Source organism: Phodopus roborovskii, unplaced genomic scaffold, assembly GCF_943737965.1.
Source record: "Phodopus roborovskii unplaced genomic scaffold, PHOROB, whole genome shotgun sequence".
In the NCBI taxonomy this organism is placed as follows: Eukaryota; Metazoa; Chordata; class Mammalia; order Rodentia; family Cricetidae; genus Phodopus; species Phodopus roborovskii.
Window position 1 is genome coordinate 4,528,130 of NW_026126511.1, and position 18,172 is coordinate 4,546,301.

The 18,172-nt window shown below is 47.3% G+C and overlaps 2 protein-coding genes across 2 annotated transcripts in view; one reads left to right on the plus strand and one right to left on the minus strand.

Moving 5' to 3' along the window:
* The window catches only part of Dnajc3 (DnaJ heat shock protein family (Hsp40) member C3), a 29,546-nt gene extending 17,238 nt beyond the window's left edge, over positions 1-12,308 (minus strand). The window contains exons 1-2 of the mRNA XM_051195221.1: positions 12,186-12,308; positions 1,058-1,168 (exon numbers count right to left, since the gene is read on the minus strand). Coding sequence (XP_051051178.1) covers positions 1,058-1,168; positions 12,186-12,267 — 193 coding nt within the window. The 5' untranslated portion in view covers positions 12,268-12,308. The remainder of the gene's footprint in view (positions 1-1,057; positions 1,169-12,185) is intronic.
* Positions 12,309-12,939: 631 nt separating this feature from the next.
* Positions 12,940-18,172, plus strand: part of Dzip1 (DAZ interacting zinc finger protein 1) — a 58,287-nt gene continuing 53,054 nt past the window's right edge. The window contains 1 exon segment of the mRNA XM_051195747.1: positions 12,940-13,095. Within this exon segment, the coding sequence (XP_051051704.1) occupies positions 12,940-13,095 (156 nt within the window).

Genomic DNA, 18,172 nt, shown 5'->3' on the forward strand with positions numbered 1-18,172 from the left:
AACCATCATAGTGATGACTATACTGAAAGCCAAAGAAAAGCATAGCACAGCACGGGAGGTTTGCTCCAGACAGAGTCAGGTTCCACCAGCATCCCCGGTTCTTCATTGCATGTTGACTACACATAATGATGGCTTTTGGTATGCCTTTTCTCCACAAGGACATGTTGAATTTTTTATTATATTCAACAGATGTTCACTCGCTCCTTTAATTCCCCCCATCCCTCTTCTACTCTCACGTCTCTTGTATGTGTTTGTTTTGTTGACCCAATGAGTCTCAGCGTTGTTATAGGGTCCTGGTTTGGGTAAGGAATTATTTACAGGAGAATAGACTCCTTAGCCACTGGCAATATTATTGAAGAAGATGCCTCTCCCTCCCCTGGCAACTATTTAATGCCCCTCATTACTTCAGGACGCAGTGACGGAGCACCTCAGGGTGCCCCATAACCTGCCTGTAGGTGGGGAGGCCTCCACCACCCAACCCTGCACAGGCCTTATGCCAGTAATTCTCCACTCCTCTGCCTCTCATTCCTTCCATCATCTTCCCTCACAGCTAAGCGTTCAACAGTTCCCTATTCTCTATGAGTAACTCTCTGGAGTTACTACTGACCACTGCAGAAGGGAGTCTCTCAGAATGGCGAAAGATCGAGCTATTCTTAATGCATACACGACTAAGCCTCAGTGACCTGCTTTTTTATAGATTTGCTTCTAAAGAGTGTGTGTGTGCATGTGTGCGTGCGTGCGTGCGTAGGTATGTGTATGTGAGTACAAGTGCTTAAGTCCAGATATATCAGATCTCCTGGAGCTGGAGTTTCAGATGGTTTAAGCCAACAGATGTGCGTGCTGGAAATTAACCTTAGGCCCTATGGAAGAGCAGTCTATGCACACTCTTAACCACTGAGCCTTCCCTCCGGCCTCCTCCGTTACCTCTTCTGCCAGATACTAATGTGTTGTGTGTTTATAAGTCTAATTACCAGAATCCTGAAAATATGCCTAATGGTTCATTTAGCATGCAATAATGCTTGCTATCCAAGATGGAAGCTCTGGCTGCGATACCAACCTACTGCAGCATGAAACTGAGACAATGCATCAGCTAGCTGTCCAGCTGCAAGTAATTTCTTCCCCAATTCAAGATGTTTCTCCACATCTGCATTTACTCCACATTCAGCACCTAAAAATAGAACAGAATAATGAGTTAACTTTCCAGGAAGCAAAATTTAACCCTAATAAATAAAAAGACAGCTCGGTCATCTACTAAAATGAGAAGTCACAGAAACTGAAAATGACAGAGAATAGAACAGTTTCATTTTATAGAGTACAAAAAGCTCCAAAAATACCTATATTCAATTTAACCAACCTAAAGAATAAAAGCAGCCTATAGAATAAAAGAGAAATAGGTTACAGTATTAGTGCAGTTATTCTGAACAATTACTTGGTGTATTTTGTTCAAGCTGGGAAGATGATGGCTGTTATCTTCCCCAACAACCACCACAAAAATGCCATGGCAGCCCATGTGGAAACGGAGTCCTCAGACAAGACGGGCAGCCAGCAATCCACAGCGAAGGCTCTAGAGTCAGTGAGAGCCAGCCTCAGAAATAAAAACTAAAGCAAGGTCGGAAGACACCTGACACTAATCTGGCTTCACGTGCACATGAACACACACACACACACACACACACACACGTGTGCACGCACACTTGTGAGCACAGACACACACCACGTATTTCCGTGAGGAAATGCTTTGCTTACTGCGTGAATGTCAGGCTGCTCTGATATCCGAGTGCTTGCTGAGCACGCAGGACACACCAGGCACTGTTCTAGTTATTTGGGTAGGAGAGCCCTGCCCTCTGAACCCTCCCAGTGCCAGACATCACAGTGTGGGAGACAGACATAATAAACAGTGCAAATTACTGTGCAGTGAGTTAAGTCATGTGAGGGGTCCACCGTGAGAGGCCACTTGACTAAGTGACCAAATGGTCCAACAGCACCCTCCCGTGACACGCTGACATCTCTGAGCACAACTTGGAGGAAGTAAGAATCCCATCATGAAGGAGGGAAACGGGCCTTCCCATGAAGCAGCAGCTAAAGCAAAGGTTTTAAGCTCGCGGTGTTCAGATAGGTTCCAGAAACGTCAAGGAGACCTGGATAACTGCAGCAGACCCACAAAACAAAGCAGTATGGAGCCAGACTGGGAAGCCTTGTGACGTCCTGCACTGACGATTACTCTGTGGGAAACAGCGCTACTGAGACATTTTAAGTTGGGTAATCTGAATAAGTAGGCCAATTATCTATAAACTGTCTCTTTACTCTCCTTCCTCCTTCAGCAGTTGCCCTGACAGAACTGCAAGCAAGGATGCCTCCTCGTTCTGCTGGCTGGTGTTCCTTTGCTTTTCTGACTGCTGCTGCAAAGTGCATTTGTGTGGTGCCCTGCCCCAGTCCCATGCCCAGCCCCTCAGCAATCAGCAGCTTTAGCGGGAGCCACCTCCCAGCAAGGGCCCCGCCAGTCCCAGTCTCACTCCACAGCTCACAGCATCCCACTCTGACTCCACAGCTCACAGCACTGACCACGCACCCACGCAGGAAAGCTAACCTACACCTGGTGCCGCTGCTTCCCACTCTCCGTCAGCTGTACATCACTCTGGCCCCAGTGTCTCACCGTTAGCAAACCTGAGCTCCAACTGTCGCTCAACAAACAAAGCGCGAACCCTAGTCCTGAGCAGAGAGCCTCCTTCCTGAGGCTACCAACCCTAGCATGTGTCTCACTATTCTTTTTACATCGTCACTTACTGAAATACCACACACACTAAAACGGTCCTACTAAATTCACCCTTTAAAAAGACGCATGTGATATGTACAGGACACATGCTTCTGCGCCGTGTGGGGGCAGGTCGACATCAAGGGACCTCTTCCGTTACTCTCACTGACTTTTGAAGACAGGGTCTCACCGTATCTGAAGCTTGGCATCATGGCTAGCCTGGCTGGTGTGCAAACCCCAGAGAGCGCCAGGATGTGCATCCCCGGTGTGGATCCCTCCTGACTTTATTCTCATACCTGGATGAAAGGCATTCAACCAAAGCTTGCAATCCAGCACTACACCAACTACCCATCCCCTCTGCAATCCCTCCTTTGAAAACTGTGCTTTGCTTCCTGAATGGGCCCAAACTGTTACAGTGGCCCTGGAAATAACAGGGGAAAGACCCTCAAAAAGGTGCTGTGAGGTTTTTGCCCAAGCCTTGGCCCTGAGTGGAATGCACAGCTACCTGCCGGGGAAGTGAAATGCTAGTCATCAACGCAAGCATTAGAACTGGTTCAGTTACCACTTACTCACGGCTGACAGTCAGAATGCACTAAGACGTCTGAGAAGGAAGGCCAACTACCTCCTACAGGTGACCATAATGGCAGGCGTGATGAAAACAGGCGTGATAAGGGATGGCTCTTCTCAGTGCACTTACTCTGACAAGCACTAATTCTCAGTCAACCTGGGGGTTTCCATAGCAACCCCAAAATAATCACCCACCCCTGCCTCAGTAGTCACAAAGATGGTCTAGCTAAAATCAGCTGTGAAACAACTGCAAAATTAAAATTATAATTGAATCCAAAGTCCCATCAAGTCTCATCAAGATTCTCCTGTGAACAGATTAATAAACTACTGAGCCCTAGTCTTTGCAGTGGGAACATATGTTTGCATGCAGCTAAAACTGACTCTTGTCAACGTCTTACTTGGAGCAGCTTCCCTTCTTTGTCTAAGGAAGCTCTGTTTGCACTGTTTAAAAACTATAAAGCATTTTTTCCTTCTCTTCTAGTTATCTAGAGCACAGCGTATTTGTATAAACAGAACTGGAATAGTCATCTTTGTTCTCCCTATTTGACCTTCAAAAATGCCAAACGTACACTAAGTCTTCTGATTTTAGGCAATATAGCTACTTCTATAGGTTCAATAATAATATGTCTTATAGAAGCATCATTTGCAAGTGTTGAACATATTCACTAACAACCTGACTACAAATCTAATGAAAATGAGGCATACAGCTATAGCATATAAAATGGCAAACAAAAGAAACTAAGGCAGACTTTATGTACTGATACATAAAGGGTGTGAGCTCCAGAGGCGGCATATGGTAAGTGGGTTGGTACCTTATATACACTTGCCTAACATGGTTGCTTACACATATATGAAATATGAATAAGGAGTTTCTCATCCTGGACCCGAGGAACCTTAGCTTAGTGGACTTTGAAAAACATTCAAACACACTCTGAATTGTCCCATGGACAGACTCCAAGTACTGAGTGCTCAAAACCCTGATAAATAAAACAGGAAGGACCACAGCCAAGCAATCACCTTTTCAAAAATCACTACTATCACTACTCAGCCTGGTAATGAGTGCTTCAAAACACAAAGAAGTTCATAAAATCAGTTTTGGGAGTTTTTTGTTTGTTTGGTTTTTTGGTTTTTGGAGACAGGGTTTCTCTGTGTAGCTTGGCAATCCTGGAACTCACTCTGTAGACCAGGCTGGCCTAAAACTCAGAGATCCACCTGCCTCTGCCTCCGGAGAGCCACTACCACCTGGCTCATGGAGCCAATTCTTAAACAGCCTAGCACTGAGAAAGAAAACAAAACAAAATCAGTAGCACCAATATGTTTTTAAATTGTTTAAAATTAATATACTTTGATGGGAGATGTCCTCCTGTGTGTGTTTCTCTTACTGGTTGGTTGGCCAGTAGCCAGGAAGGAAGACAGGCGGGACTACCAGGCCAGGAGAAGGCTGGGGAGAGGAGAGAGAGGCCACCAAAGAGGCGCCATACTGCTGAAGGAGTAACATGCAGGATTACCGGCAGGCCACAGGCTTATGGCAACACACACTTTTAACAGAAAGGGTTAGTAATCAAAAGACAGCTAGCCAGTAAGAAGCCAGCCATCCACCAAACAGTTTTATACTTCACAAAAGTCTTTGTATGTTAATTTGGGGCTAAATGGCTGCGGGGACCAGGTGAGACAGAAACCTCCTCCTTCAATAATTAATAATTCTATCTACAGATTCAAAGGGTTGCAACATCTATTTAAACTCAGCTCAGCAGCAAGGAATAAACAAGGTAATTTCCTAAGTGCCAATCTGATGCTGGGTGACAAAATGCCTGAGGAAAGAAATAATGAATACAGATAGTCAAATAAGGCCTCCGTGTTTGGGAGTCAAGGAAAGGCAACGAGGACTGGAGGGTAATGCGAGCCACACATGTCAAAGTCACATGCACCCCACAAAACCAGTACAACGGGCTGGTGCACCAAGCTCAGCTTCAAGGAAACTGGATGAGGTTATGGACAGGAAGGAAGGAGGGGAGGGAGAGGACATGAACAAGGCAGATCAAACTGCAAACTACAGGATGACTTTAGACTTATGTCAGTAATAGGGGAAGCCCCTAGAATGGGCTTTAACAAGAAACTGGAGGTCTAATTTATTTTCAAAAGGTTACTTTGGTGAATTGTGGGGGACAGGATGGAGACAGACATGAATTAGAAAGAACTGTGATGATATGAACTAAGAACAGTGTGTTGGATACATTATGTGTACTGATTTCATTTATGCTTTCAAAAAATAATCCTAGCAAAAGCATATTAATATATTATGTTTAGCAAAGTAAACTAAGGAATATGTTTTGTTTAAAATTATTACTAGTTGTAAACCTCTGGTAAGATGGCCCACTGAAGTAAAGGGCACTTGCCACAAACTGTGTTTACCCGAGTTTGATGCCTGCAAAGAGGAAACTGACCCCCCCCAAGTTGTCCTCTGACCACAGGAGGGGTACCACAGCACATGCACAACCATTCTTTAAAATATACCAATAAAAATAAATGTTTTTAATTGTTTAAAAGCCATGAATATTGTTGAACTATAGTTTTAAGGTATAATTATCAGGCAATACAATGCATGTGGGTGACACTTTTCTGAAATTGTAAAAGTTGAGTGTTGTAGCAATGGGAGTTGGTAGCTTTAATCCCAGCACTGGGGAGGCAGAGACAGGAGGATCTCTGTGAGTTCCAGGCCAGCCTGGTCTACAGAGCGAGTTCCAGGACAGGCTCCAAGGCTACACAGAAAAACCAGAAGAAGGATGAAGGAAGAAGGATGAAGGATGGAGGAAGAAGGAAGAAGGATGGAGGAAGAAGGAAGAAGGATGAAGGATGGAGGATGGAGGAAGAAGGAAGAAGGATGAAGGATGGAGGAAAAAGGATGAAGGATAAAGAATGAAGGATGAAGAAGGATGAAGGAAGAAGGATGAAGGATGAAGGAAAAAGGATGAAGGATGAAGGAAGAAGAAGGATGAAGGATGAAGGATGAAGTTGAGTGTTGTGTAACCCTAAGAATCAAACTCAGTCCTCATGCACGAAGCAACTGCACCACTAAACTGTCCCCAGCCTAGTCTTTTTACATGTAATTAACTATGGACAGATGTGTTTCAAGATATTCTATCATTACAGAGAAAATAAGGTCAGTAATGCATTGGTAGTTGTTGCGGCTCCAGGATGAATACATAAGCACGTATCCTTCCTATATAAAATCAAGAGGACGGTGTGTACAACAACTGAGTAGAACTGTAGTAGGAAATGAGCCAGGGGTCAGGTAAGGCCTAAAGCCGTGTGCCTGAGCTACACAAGAACCCTGCCGGTTTCTAAATCAGAACCCTGATGTGACTGAACAGTGGGGACAGCTTCAGGGACAGGTGACCAGTGTCCTGACATCTTCAGGGACAGAAGTGTGTGAAACAGCATGAAGACTCCAAACACCTGCTTGATACATTTTCTCAGAGACACAACAAAACCTATGTACTCAAGGTCTCCAATGAGAAAGTAAAAACTAAGTATGAGACAGATCACTAGGAAATTGAAACCTGGCCTAATGTGCACACTTGTCATCCCAGTACTTGGGTGGCTGAGTCAGGGGCTGCCATGAGTTCAACGCCTGTCTTCAAAAAGAAAAAGAAGCATTTCCTGATCTATCCCTAAATCAAGAGGGAACAAAGCAGCATGTAAAGAACTAAAATCCCACTATGTACTAGGTACTTCTTCTGTGTTTGGTTCATCTAAGTTTCCCTCCCCGAGATGTGAACCTCTCTGATACTTTTATAACTAAAACAACTGAGGCTCATAAGAGCCGTCAGTTCTGCCCAAGGGTCAGACGATGGCAAACACGGGTCCCACTGCCACCTTTACTGCCATCTTTACTGCCCACACAAGGTGCAGTCCTTCTCAGACAGCGGACAGCAGGGCCTCAGCACCGCAGGTCGACTGCAGAGTCCAGTGCGAGCCAAGAGTGCATTTCCAGGGTTTTCTGAAAGCCTATGTCACATGACACCACACTCCCCTCCCCAAATACAGAGATACTCTTCAGATTAAATTCCGTTTGCTTTCTAACAGTGAAAGAAGCATTTAATTATGGCCATGCCACCTGACAAGTAAGTCTAAGCTCATCTGAAAGACCTTTCTCCGTTCCTTCAGAATCAAACTTTGACCTATATTTACAATTTTATTTAGTCAAATTTCCATTTGGTAATAATACCAGTATCTCCATGAAGATTCCCATGATCCACTGTCTAGCACTGCCGAGAAAGTCATTATTCCTTTGGTGTGTGTTCCTGGTGACATTTCTAACCTGCAACATGCAGTCTAAGTGTTGGGGCGGGAAGAAGCCTGACATCCTCTGAAGGTTCCTATCTTACCTTCCTCAAAGCCTGTCCATGGAGCAACCTTTACTCTGAAACTATTTTATCTGCAATAGTGCATCCTACTGGGCAGTCACTGCACACCTCTCGAGTTTAAAGGCAGGCAAGCACTCAGGCTCACAGCCATCCATCACTCCTCTGCTCCCCATTTTCTTCACAAGGAGCAAGTCCAATTGGTTAGACTTTCCTAAACATGTTCTGGCCTCGTGCCTTGTGCTCTTACATTCGCTGTCCCACAGAGCAACCTTCCCCAACTGCCCACCTAGGAAATTCTTAACAAGATGCTGTCATTGGAATAGGGCTGTAGCTTAGTGGTAAGAGGTGCTGGGTTCTATCAGCACCACAGGGTAAAAGGAACAACCAATACACAGATCAGAGCCTGCCCACAAATGCTGGCTGCTCTGCGAACCTTCGCTGCCTCCTGCCCTACCTCCTGCCATACTTGCTCCCCACACTCACAAACACACTGGATTGGTAGGAGCAGTATCTCAACACTGCCTTTCAGTTTAACCAGTCCCACCCCACAGGGAAGGGACCCAGCTCCTGAAAGTTCTCCCTCCTCCACAGCTGTGCTAGCGTGCAGTCCAACTCCCCTCCCGTGCTGTTGTAAGGGGAGTTTAAACTGGACTTGGCTCTTTAAGGGAAAGGGTTTAAGTAACTTACTTTTCGAGAGCAGACAGACTAAAGAAGTGTGAGCAACACTGAGCGTGAGTGGGACCCGACTGACAGTCAACTAACAAACTAGCTGTTCTCCGCCAGTGTCTAACCCTTAGGTACAACAAACAAGGTGGCCAAGCTTGAATCTAATGGATGTGGGCCTGCCAGGTAAGGAAAGCCAAGAACAAAAGCAGAGAAGTTTAAGAGCACTTGTGATAAAGTGGCCACAGTGATGAACCACAAAACTTGAAGGAAATAGATAAAGGGTATTGATACTTCCCCAATGCATGTCTTAAGTTCCTTATTCTGTGAATTCTAAGGTAGCCCGTTAATGTTACACCATGTATACCTCATCACAGTGCCACCTTCCAAAACTCCAAGCAACAAACTCATTTTTAAAAGAGCCACTTTCTAAAGATACGGAAAGAAAAATAAGTTTAAGGTTGAAAACAAAGGTTGGAGTTCTGACGGGCAGGGGTTTCCCTGGGATATTTCTATGTAAACAAAGGAAGGATGCGGGTTAGTAAATCAGAAGAAGGCAGGTGTGGTGGGGCATGCTTTTATCCCAACACTTGAAAGACAGAGGTGAGAGACCGCAGTTTGGGCCCATCCTGATCTACATATCAAATTCCAGAGTCCATCCAGTCTCCGTTACAGAGCGAGGCCATCAAATACAACTCAAAATTAAACACACACACACAAAATCAATCAACCAATCAATTAATTAAAAGGTCAAGACAACAGAAACGAGCCTTAACCACAATTAACTTCACAAGGGGAAATAAAACCTACTTGCTCTGGGGATTCTCATGGAAGCAGCTACAGCTCCAGGAACCCATTCAGCATGGCTAGCTGCTGAGGGGACTGAACCACTGCCAACTTTATGATCCAGCTTGCTAAACAACTCAAGGTAAGTTTAGGGAGCTATCTGGCCATCTGATTATACAATCTGTCTTAAAATCATTCATTTAAAAAGTTCTCTTCATATTTAGCTAGCATCAAAAAAATTCTACAAAAGCAAAATACACTCTTAATTTATCAGTTTAAGTAAAATATATCACAACATTTTGTTTGAACAGATTTCCAAGTCTTTCCCCATGATGGCCAAAATAATATGGATCAATTATCTTAATTCAGTGGAATTTAAAAATGGGTTCCTTATATATGTCAAGAAAGAAAGATAAAACTGTGGCAACATAAAATGTTTCTCAGTATTCAAGTCACTAAATAAGCCATTAGCAACAAACTGAAACTATCTCTATTTGTAATATGAGAATGCTAAAATAGACATTAACGCTTTCTTCTTTTTATTTATTTCTGTGTTGAGTACAGCTGGCTGTGATGCTGAGGGCAAAGTCCTGCCCTCCACAAGGGCAGCCAGCACTCTTAACCACTGAACCACCTCTACAGTCCCTACAGTTTTCCTTCTACTCAAAAATTATATTTTCTAATGCTCTAGATTTTTTTTTTCAAAGGCTCTGAGGGAAAAAAAAAATGCTAACTTTCAATTCATGATATGTGTTTTCCTTCCATGCATTACAACAGGTAAGCCTACTTTGCCAGGATATTTTTAAGTCAGAAAAAAAAAACAGGCTAAACACTGATGAAACTGTCTATGGCTGTGCTTCACATTCCCTGTTCACATATCACTCCCCTTGGTCTTCTGTCCGATGCCTCAAGTGAAGTCTGGTACCATCCGACCTGCATGCCTCTCAAAACAGAGGTTAATGCACCCAGATATAACTATCTTACTCAAGAAAATGCAAGCTAACAGTTTGCTACTTTGTCTTGATAACTTCATCACTAACTCTAGGATCTAACAAGTAGCAGACCCCTAATTTAATTTATTACACCAGTGGCTCTCAAAATGTGGCCACCTAGGATCATTTTAGAGATGCAGAAGTTCTGTAAGTGTGCCTACAACTCTTAAAGGTCCTCCCGTGAGATTCTGATAGACAGCTAGCTGGAGGACCACTGTTTGGCAGAGAGAGTATGCTTTCTTTTTTTCTTTTTTAAGACAAAATACCATACTATAGTTCACACTGGCCTAGAGCACATGGCATAACTCAGGCTGGTCTTAAACTCATGACAATCCTGCTGGCTTCAGCCTCTGGAGTGCTGAGACCACAAATATGAGCCTGCACACACACCTGGGGAGAACCACTATACTGAACCTGTTAGGAAACCACCTTCTCGTGTTAAGTAAAAAGCTTATTTTTCTCAGCTGCCACAACTTAGAAATGCTTTAAAACGATGCTATGGATAATTTTGCTGTGCCCAGTTCATACAGAAGGTAAAGTTTATTTTTAAAGATTTTTATTTACTCTGTGTGTGTGTGTGTGTGTGTGTGTGTGTGTGTGTGTGTGTGTGTGCCTGTGGAACAGTGTGTCCAGGGGCCTGTAGAAGCAGAAGGGGACTCCTGGAGTTGTAATTACAACTGTGAGTAGCCTGGTCTGGTGCTGGGAACCCAACTCTAGTCTTCCACAAGACGGAGAAGCACCCTAACCATCACTCCAGCCCCAAGATAAATTTTCACTAAGCTCTTAGAACACCAGTTCGCACATGAGTAAAACAGAGACTAATCAAATATCTCCATGGAATAAGAGATGACTTACAAAAATGCTCTTTGCCTCTGGATCACCTGCTGTTTTATACAGGTATTGCTCTTGAGAAGCCAACACTCTAGCTTGCCCCTGAGGTATCATTAGTGCTTCCCAGACAGAAAAACTCAAAGTTCTGTTGTTGTTGTTTTTTAATAGAAACAACACAGTAGAGAAATGAGCAAACTACTAGAAAACCTACAGCAAACAAAATCAAGCACTTCTGTATCTGGAAAAGAAAAATGATACTAAACATAACAGACAGCTAGTATGCAAAATAAGTCATTTGTGATAACTGAGCATGACCGATGCAGATGGAAAGAGTTAGAAAAATCAGAATTTGACTACATGACCTATATATTCAAGTGGCCCAGGCCTTCAAAATTCCAGTCCCCTCCGATCTGAGGCTGGTCTCGATGTCACAGCACAAAACCCGACTTGAGGGTCAAAGAGCATATGGCTATCTACCGGGAAGTCAAAAACTAACAAAAACCCTACCTCTCGTGGAGATGTAGGACCTCAATAGTATGACTTTTTAACGGCAAACAAGGAGCGGCCCACACACCCTTTCGTGAGGATTTCAAGCACGAAACACTCCCAATTTTGAGGCGTTCCCAATTCCTCAATCCCCACCGGCGCCGCGGAGTATCGGATTGTTTGCTTTCCTTGACAACTGTCGCCCCCACACCACACAGTCCCCCTTTCCGGAACGAGGGACAGAGGTGTCCCCGGCGCCCAGGCCCTCCCGGCTCACGCCCGGCCGGGCCGGGCCTCCTGAAGCGCCGCGATTCCGTTGGGGGCGAGCAGCCAACATTCCAGCCTGGAGGCCGGCCGGGGTGCACTGGAAGCGCCGCTCTCCTCAGCAGCCGGCCGGGCCCCGCGCCTCCCCGCGCCCAGGGCCCCACGAGCAAGGCGGCCCCAGCAGACAAATGAGGAGGTTAGCCAGAAGTTGGATGGCGCCACGCTGGGGACGCGAGCCCGGACTTCTCCGGGCGCCAGGGTGAAGTCGCGCACGGGACGCGGGGCGCTGGGGCCCGGGCTCGCTCCCCGCCGCCGCCCCGCGCCCGCCCGCCCGGCCTCCTGGACCCGCGCGTCCCCGGCGCGGGCTGCGCCCAGGCCGCCGTCCCGGCCTCGCGGCCCGCCCTCCGTCCCGCCGCCGCCCCCTCGGCCCGGGTTCCCCGCGGGCGCCGGAGCTCGGGCCGTGCGGGCGGGACTCACCTTCGTACTGCAGGTCCACCAGGACCAGCAGGAACGGGAACACCGCGCCCAGCCGGCTGCGCACCGAGCCGGGGGCCACCATGTCCGGAAGGAGCGCGGCCCTCAGCCCGCTCCGCCCGCGTCCGCTCCGCCCGCCCGCCCGCTCCGGCTCGCTCGGGCCTCGGCGGCGGCGGCGGGCGCCCACAGGCGGAAAACGGCGGTGGGCGGGGCCCGCGCACGCCACGCCCCCTCCCCGAGCGCCGCCGCCGACCAATCGCCTTCCCGCTGGGCTCGGAGCGGCCCGGCTCGCCGGGGTCGTGGTTGGCGCTGATTGGCTGCCGAGGCCGACGCCCCGCCCCGTCCCTGATAGATAGGGTAACGTGGAAGCAGCAGACGAGGCTGCGTCCGGGAGTCGTGGAGCTGTCAGCGGGCTCGGGATCGCCGCGGCGGCCCGGGCAGGAGAGGGGAGGCCCGGGGAGGCCGGGCCGGGGAGGCCGCGGAGGGGAGGGGAGGAGGCGGCCCGGGGAGGCCGGAGGGGCGGGGAGGGGAGGGGAGGGGCGGCCGCACAGCCCGCATGCGCAGCCCCGCTCCGGTCGGGGAAGGAGGTGCGGCCCGCCGTGCTTCTAGAAAGGTCTTCTGCAGAGACGTGCGCCGGGGACGGGAGCCCCGTAGCCGCCCCGTGGTGGAAAAGGGCGAAGTGTACCCCGAACTGCCAAGGCTGTCCCGGGGTGGGGTGGGGTGGGGTGGGGTGGGGAGCGCGCGGTGGGTACCCGGCATGTGTGCCCCTGGCCGTGGGAACCGGGGCCTGGGACGACGGGACCCTGGCCTGCCAGCACACACCACAGTCTTCACGGTAGCAGCGTCTGCCTTCGGTTCCCTGGGGGCTTGCAGGTTTGCAGCCTACCGCCTGGCCTGGGCCCGTTGTGCATCGGCGTGGCCTTGAAATGCTTGCATGCAGAACCATCCTGCTGGATCTGCTCTCCCAAGACACAGCCTTCCTTGGCAGTTTGGAGTAAACTCTCCCCCCACCCCCTTTTAGCCCACGGGAGCCGCTATTTCTTTTAAAGAGAAAAGAACTTGAACGAGATACGAGTTCACGTTATTCACGTAGGCTTTGACCGCGGCTGTGCTGTTTCTTCTGTTTTGAGCTCGCTCTCTCTATACGTCAGCAGTGCTTTACACATGCTTAAGCAGTGGGGGTTTATCGTCCCATGCTTTTCATACCCTTAGTTGTCACTCTCTGCTTTAGAAGAACTCATGGATCACGGTGGATTTTGAATAAAACAAGTAAATAGAAACGAAGGACATGACTGCTCCTAGGTACGGTGGACGAGATGCTGTAGATGAAAGGGAGAGCATAGTGAGAGGCTGACCTATCCGGGAGTGGGCATGACCAGACTGAGCCATGTGAGGACAGGGAAGAGCAAACAGTAACCAGGATGGCTGGAGTATACAGGGAAGAGCCCGGGTGGGAAGGGCAGCCCAGGCCCTGGACTGCAGAGGTCAGGGTAGAGGGCAGGCTATGCCAGCCAGACCCTGAAACAGGTAGGGACATAGGGATGCTGGGAGAACCTAGCTCCAGGTTCTCTTTGATATGTTAAATAGGTACCTTGGTCATTTGTCCCAGGGTTTGGGGCCTAAGGATTTGTGATTTCCTGAAGATACACTGTGAAGGATGGGAAAAAAAGGTTTCTTTATGTTGCAAAGAAATGGAATGTAAAGGAACCGGTTCCTACTGGAAGGAATGAGTCTCTAAGGAGCTGTAGGGAAGGCAGTGTCAAAAAGCAGGAGGGAAGCAGAGCTGTTATGTGTTATCCTTGTCTGTAAATTGAGTGGACTGAGGTTTAATCATCAGGTAAAAGTCCCTGTGGACCCCGATGCTCTGCAGATGCTGCCCTGTTCTAGCAGGAGCCAAACAGTGAAGAAACGTTCAGGTTCTGTTGAGGTTTGTCTGTTTGAGATACACACATATCTCATTAGATAAAGTGAAAAGGTGGGAGATGATTTCATTGTCCTCAAGTGAATACACCACACAAATGAGGCACGGGGAAAAACGTATGTGTTATCAGGAAATAACCTGTGTGATATCAGGAAAAAAAAAACTGTGTGTTATCAGGAAAAGACCTGGGTGTTCTCATGGGGGGAAAAATCTGTGTTATCAGGGAAAAAACCTGTGTGTTCTCGGGAAAAGACCTGTGTTATCCCTGGGTGTTGATTGTGATTCTAGCCTTAAGGAAAAAGAACTGAAAAAAGTTCTAATAAGAGAGAAATTACTTTTAAAACTATATTTGTGTTGCAGTCAGAGAATAACAAGGGTCTTCAGTGAGGAGTGACCAGACATTTGAGCAACCACCTAACGGCCTGTGGTATCAGAACTCCAATACACAAAGTATCCCTTGAAAAGGATGGTTTTACAAATAAAAAAATAACGTGCACAGGTTCTCTGCGGCCCTGAGCTGACACAAGGGAGGGAGGGTTGGTCTTAGCTCACAGTTGTAGAGATCTCAGTGCATCATGGTAGGGAAGCGTGACTGCTCCAGTAGTGGGAGCCTGTGGGATACTGACCTCATTACCCACGCTGAACCAGAAAGCAGAGACAGGGACAGAAGCAAAACTGGGCGGAAACTCAAGGCCCAGCCCCTAACAGCCTACATTAGCCAGCTAGGCCCCACAACCTCCCCAAGACCAAGGGCTTAAAGCACTGTGCATGACATTCAAACTGTAACAAAGTAACACGACTTACACAGCTCAGTCGGTTTGGGAGCTGGACAGAGGAAATAGAAAATGTAAAGGGATTAGAATGTGTCAGGTCCAGCTGATGTGTTTGAACTTGCCTGAAGCAGGGAGTGAGGATTGAGAAAAGATGAAAGAGACAGAAGATGGAGTCGGGAGGGCACTCAGGGAATGATGGGAGATGTCAGTACACGTTACAAGGGAACACTGTAGCAGCCCCAAGTTTATTACTCACGGACTTTATATACCCCAAGCAAAGGGTGGGGGGCTTCCTTACCATGATACAAGGAACAAAACAAATATAACTACCTCCTCCGTACCTAAAACATCTGGTCATCATGCCCTAAGTCAAACATCCTGTAATTTGGTCTTGAGGGTCAAAACATCTGGTAGCCACACTTTAAGTCAAACATCCTGTAGTTTAACCTTGAGCAAGAATAGGTTTTAACTCTGTGACCTCAAGTCAAGATGGGACTGAGTCAGTAACAATGGGCCCGATAGGAAGGAGCAGAGACAGTCTTTGTTTGTATGGTTTAGAGTTACGGGTTACAGTATAATAAACTTGAACCTCAGTGATGTCACATGATGAGGGGAAGAGAAAGAATGTTCCACTACTTAAGGTGGGGTCACATCCTGATAAGCCCTCAGTAAGTTCAAAGGACTGGAACTGGAAGATGCAATCAATATATGAGACTTAACCAAACACCATGACTTAGCAACCCAGAATGCTGAAGGGGAGGAGTAGATGAGGCCAAGTGAAAGCCGGAACTCACTGTTCCCCTGTTCCGTGTCTCAAGCTATAATCGAAACAGAAAGTCAAAACTCAGAATGTGCTTTCTATTTCTCACCATCATAAACAAAAACCCATTCCAACAGAGCCACTGTAAGTCAGGGGCTGTTAAGTTTTAGGCTCTCAGAAGTGGCTTTAATCTTATTCTGTTGATAACAGGAAGCCACCAGCGGGTTTTAAGCAGAGAACTTAGAAGTTAAATGTGATCAGGAGGTTATCATGCTAAGCAGAGCCGAAGAGGAGAGATGGAGATAACAGCAGAGATAGAGACAGAGCAAGCTAAATCGTAGATCTTCCTTGGAACAAGATGGTAACAAATAGGTTAGGTGGAGAGTAGGACCACTAAAAGAGTCAGGAAGGATGCCTGCGATGGTTCAGGTGACTGTGCTGTCATCTGCTAACATCCGCTTTAGGCAAGGGAAGACAAAATGGAAATTGAGTTACTTTTGAGCCACAGTATGTTTGAAATGCTTCCCAGACATTGAAGAAGAGATATGGAACAGGTGGCTGGATGTCTGCATCTGGAGAAGAGAGACGGAAATGGAGAAGAGGGACTTTAAAATAAGGAGCCATGCGAGTCAGTGACACCACCTAATGAGCAAGGTATAAAGAGAACCAAACAAAAGTGGGGGCGGGGAGTAGCTAGGACAGAGCATTGGGACAGACTGAAACCCTGCAAGACTGACCCAGAAGCAGAAGGGAAAAGAGAGTGTGGCCCCACAAAACGTACGGTTAAACGGTGAGCCTGCGAAGGGAAAGGGAGACGGAGGATTGGTGACTGATGGGGTGGGACACAGAGCAAGAAGTGATAAGACAAATGTAGCAAACAGGCCTCTTCAAAGAATTGCATTTAACACTGGCAAATGTTGACAATCGTAGGTTTGAATCTTTCCATAATAAAAAAAATGTTGTTTACAGAGCACTGCTTCAAAAGCAAGACAGCAATGGGAGAGAGTCAAGGGTGTGTGTGTGTGTGTGTGTGTTAGACTTTACAGTATATTTTACAGTGGCTATCGTTTCTCTAGTAGTGATTCTCAGCAACTGAGGATGAATATAACTTTTTTTTTTTTAGAGCTGATCCTCGGAGGGGCTCCTGATGAGGGAAGTTAATGGTGGTTGGGGAAGGGAGAGTCCTATTCCTCAGTGTGTAGTCTCAGGTACGTTACCATTGCCCAAATGAATATGGCCCCAAGAATGCTTATGCAGGAAGGCGTGAAGAAGAAAAGGGCCACTGGCAGTGAAGAGGAGTAAGAGAGGGCAGCTGCGTGAATATGATCAGAATACTTCCTGTGTGATAATTGTGAATATATTTTAAGTGGATCCTTGAGAAGTCAAAGAAGAACACACACACACACACACACACGTATATATAATATGTGTATTGTAATGCTATAATATACATATATCATATTTATTATATACACTCTAGGGCTCCACCTCCAATTCCATCCTAGCCAGAGCAGTGAGTCTTGACCTCTGTAATCACCACTTTGCTCAGTCTACCTCTTCTCAAACATTAGTAAAACAGGGGGTAACAACTGAGCATGGTGGCCCACGCCTTCACCCAGGAGGAAGAGGCAGGTGGATATCTGTGAGTTCGAGGCCAGTCTACAGAGTGAGTTCCTGGAGGACAGCCAAGGCTGTTACACAGAGAAAGGGGGGGGGGGGGGGTAAAGGAATTCAGAAATTATATGTTGTAGCCACCAGAGGTCACTGGTGGCCAATTCTGCCTTTTGATTGGGGGAAAAATGTTGAAAGTGTCACCATCAAGCAGTGGTTGCACTGGACTTGAATGCCAGCACTGGGGAGGCAGAGGTAGAAGCAGGTCTCTGTGCATTCCAGCCAGCCTGCTCTACAGAGAGAGTTCCGGGACAACCAGGGCTACACACAGAATCCTGTCTGAAGAGGAAAAAAGAAAATGTCATGCCTGAATATAGAGTATCTTGATCACATCCACTGAATCCCTGCAGTACCACTCTTCCTGGGCTCCCACAACACATTGCCCTCACAACTTCATGTGTTTTTTCCACATAATTCACTGGGTCCAACTAACAATGCCCAAATGCGCATAGGTATTGGGTTTTCCACTGGGCCACAACTGTAAGGGCTCATTATTCTGGCCCGCCCCGTCACTTGGCAGAAGGCACTCAGCCAGTACCCTGGTCAGCCCAGGTGCAAAGGACCCCTTTAAAAGATAGACCCCTGCCTACTTAAGCTCTGACTCTCTTTCCTGCTGTCTCCCTGGGGCAGTCAGGATTTTCCTGCCTCTCTCTTCTCTTCTGTCCTCTCTCTCTCTCTCTCTCTCTCTCTCTCTCTCTCTCTCTCTCTCTCTCTGCCTCTCTTCTCCTCCCCCCCTCCCCTTTCTAATGAAACTTCTCACTTAAGCTCTGTCTGCCTGGTGTGTATTTGTGTCCTGTGTGTGTCATCGTCGCCCACCCCCCACCCCCACCGGCCTGCCATGGAATCTGCCAATGCCCCCCTCACA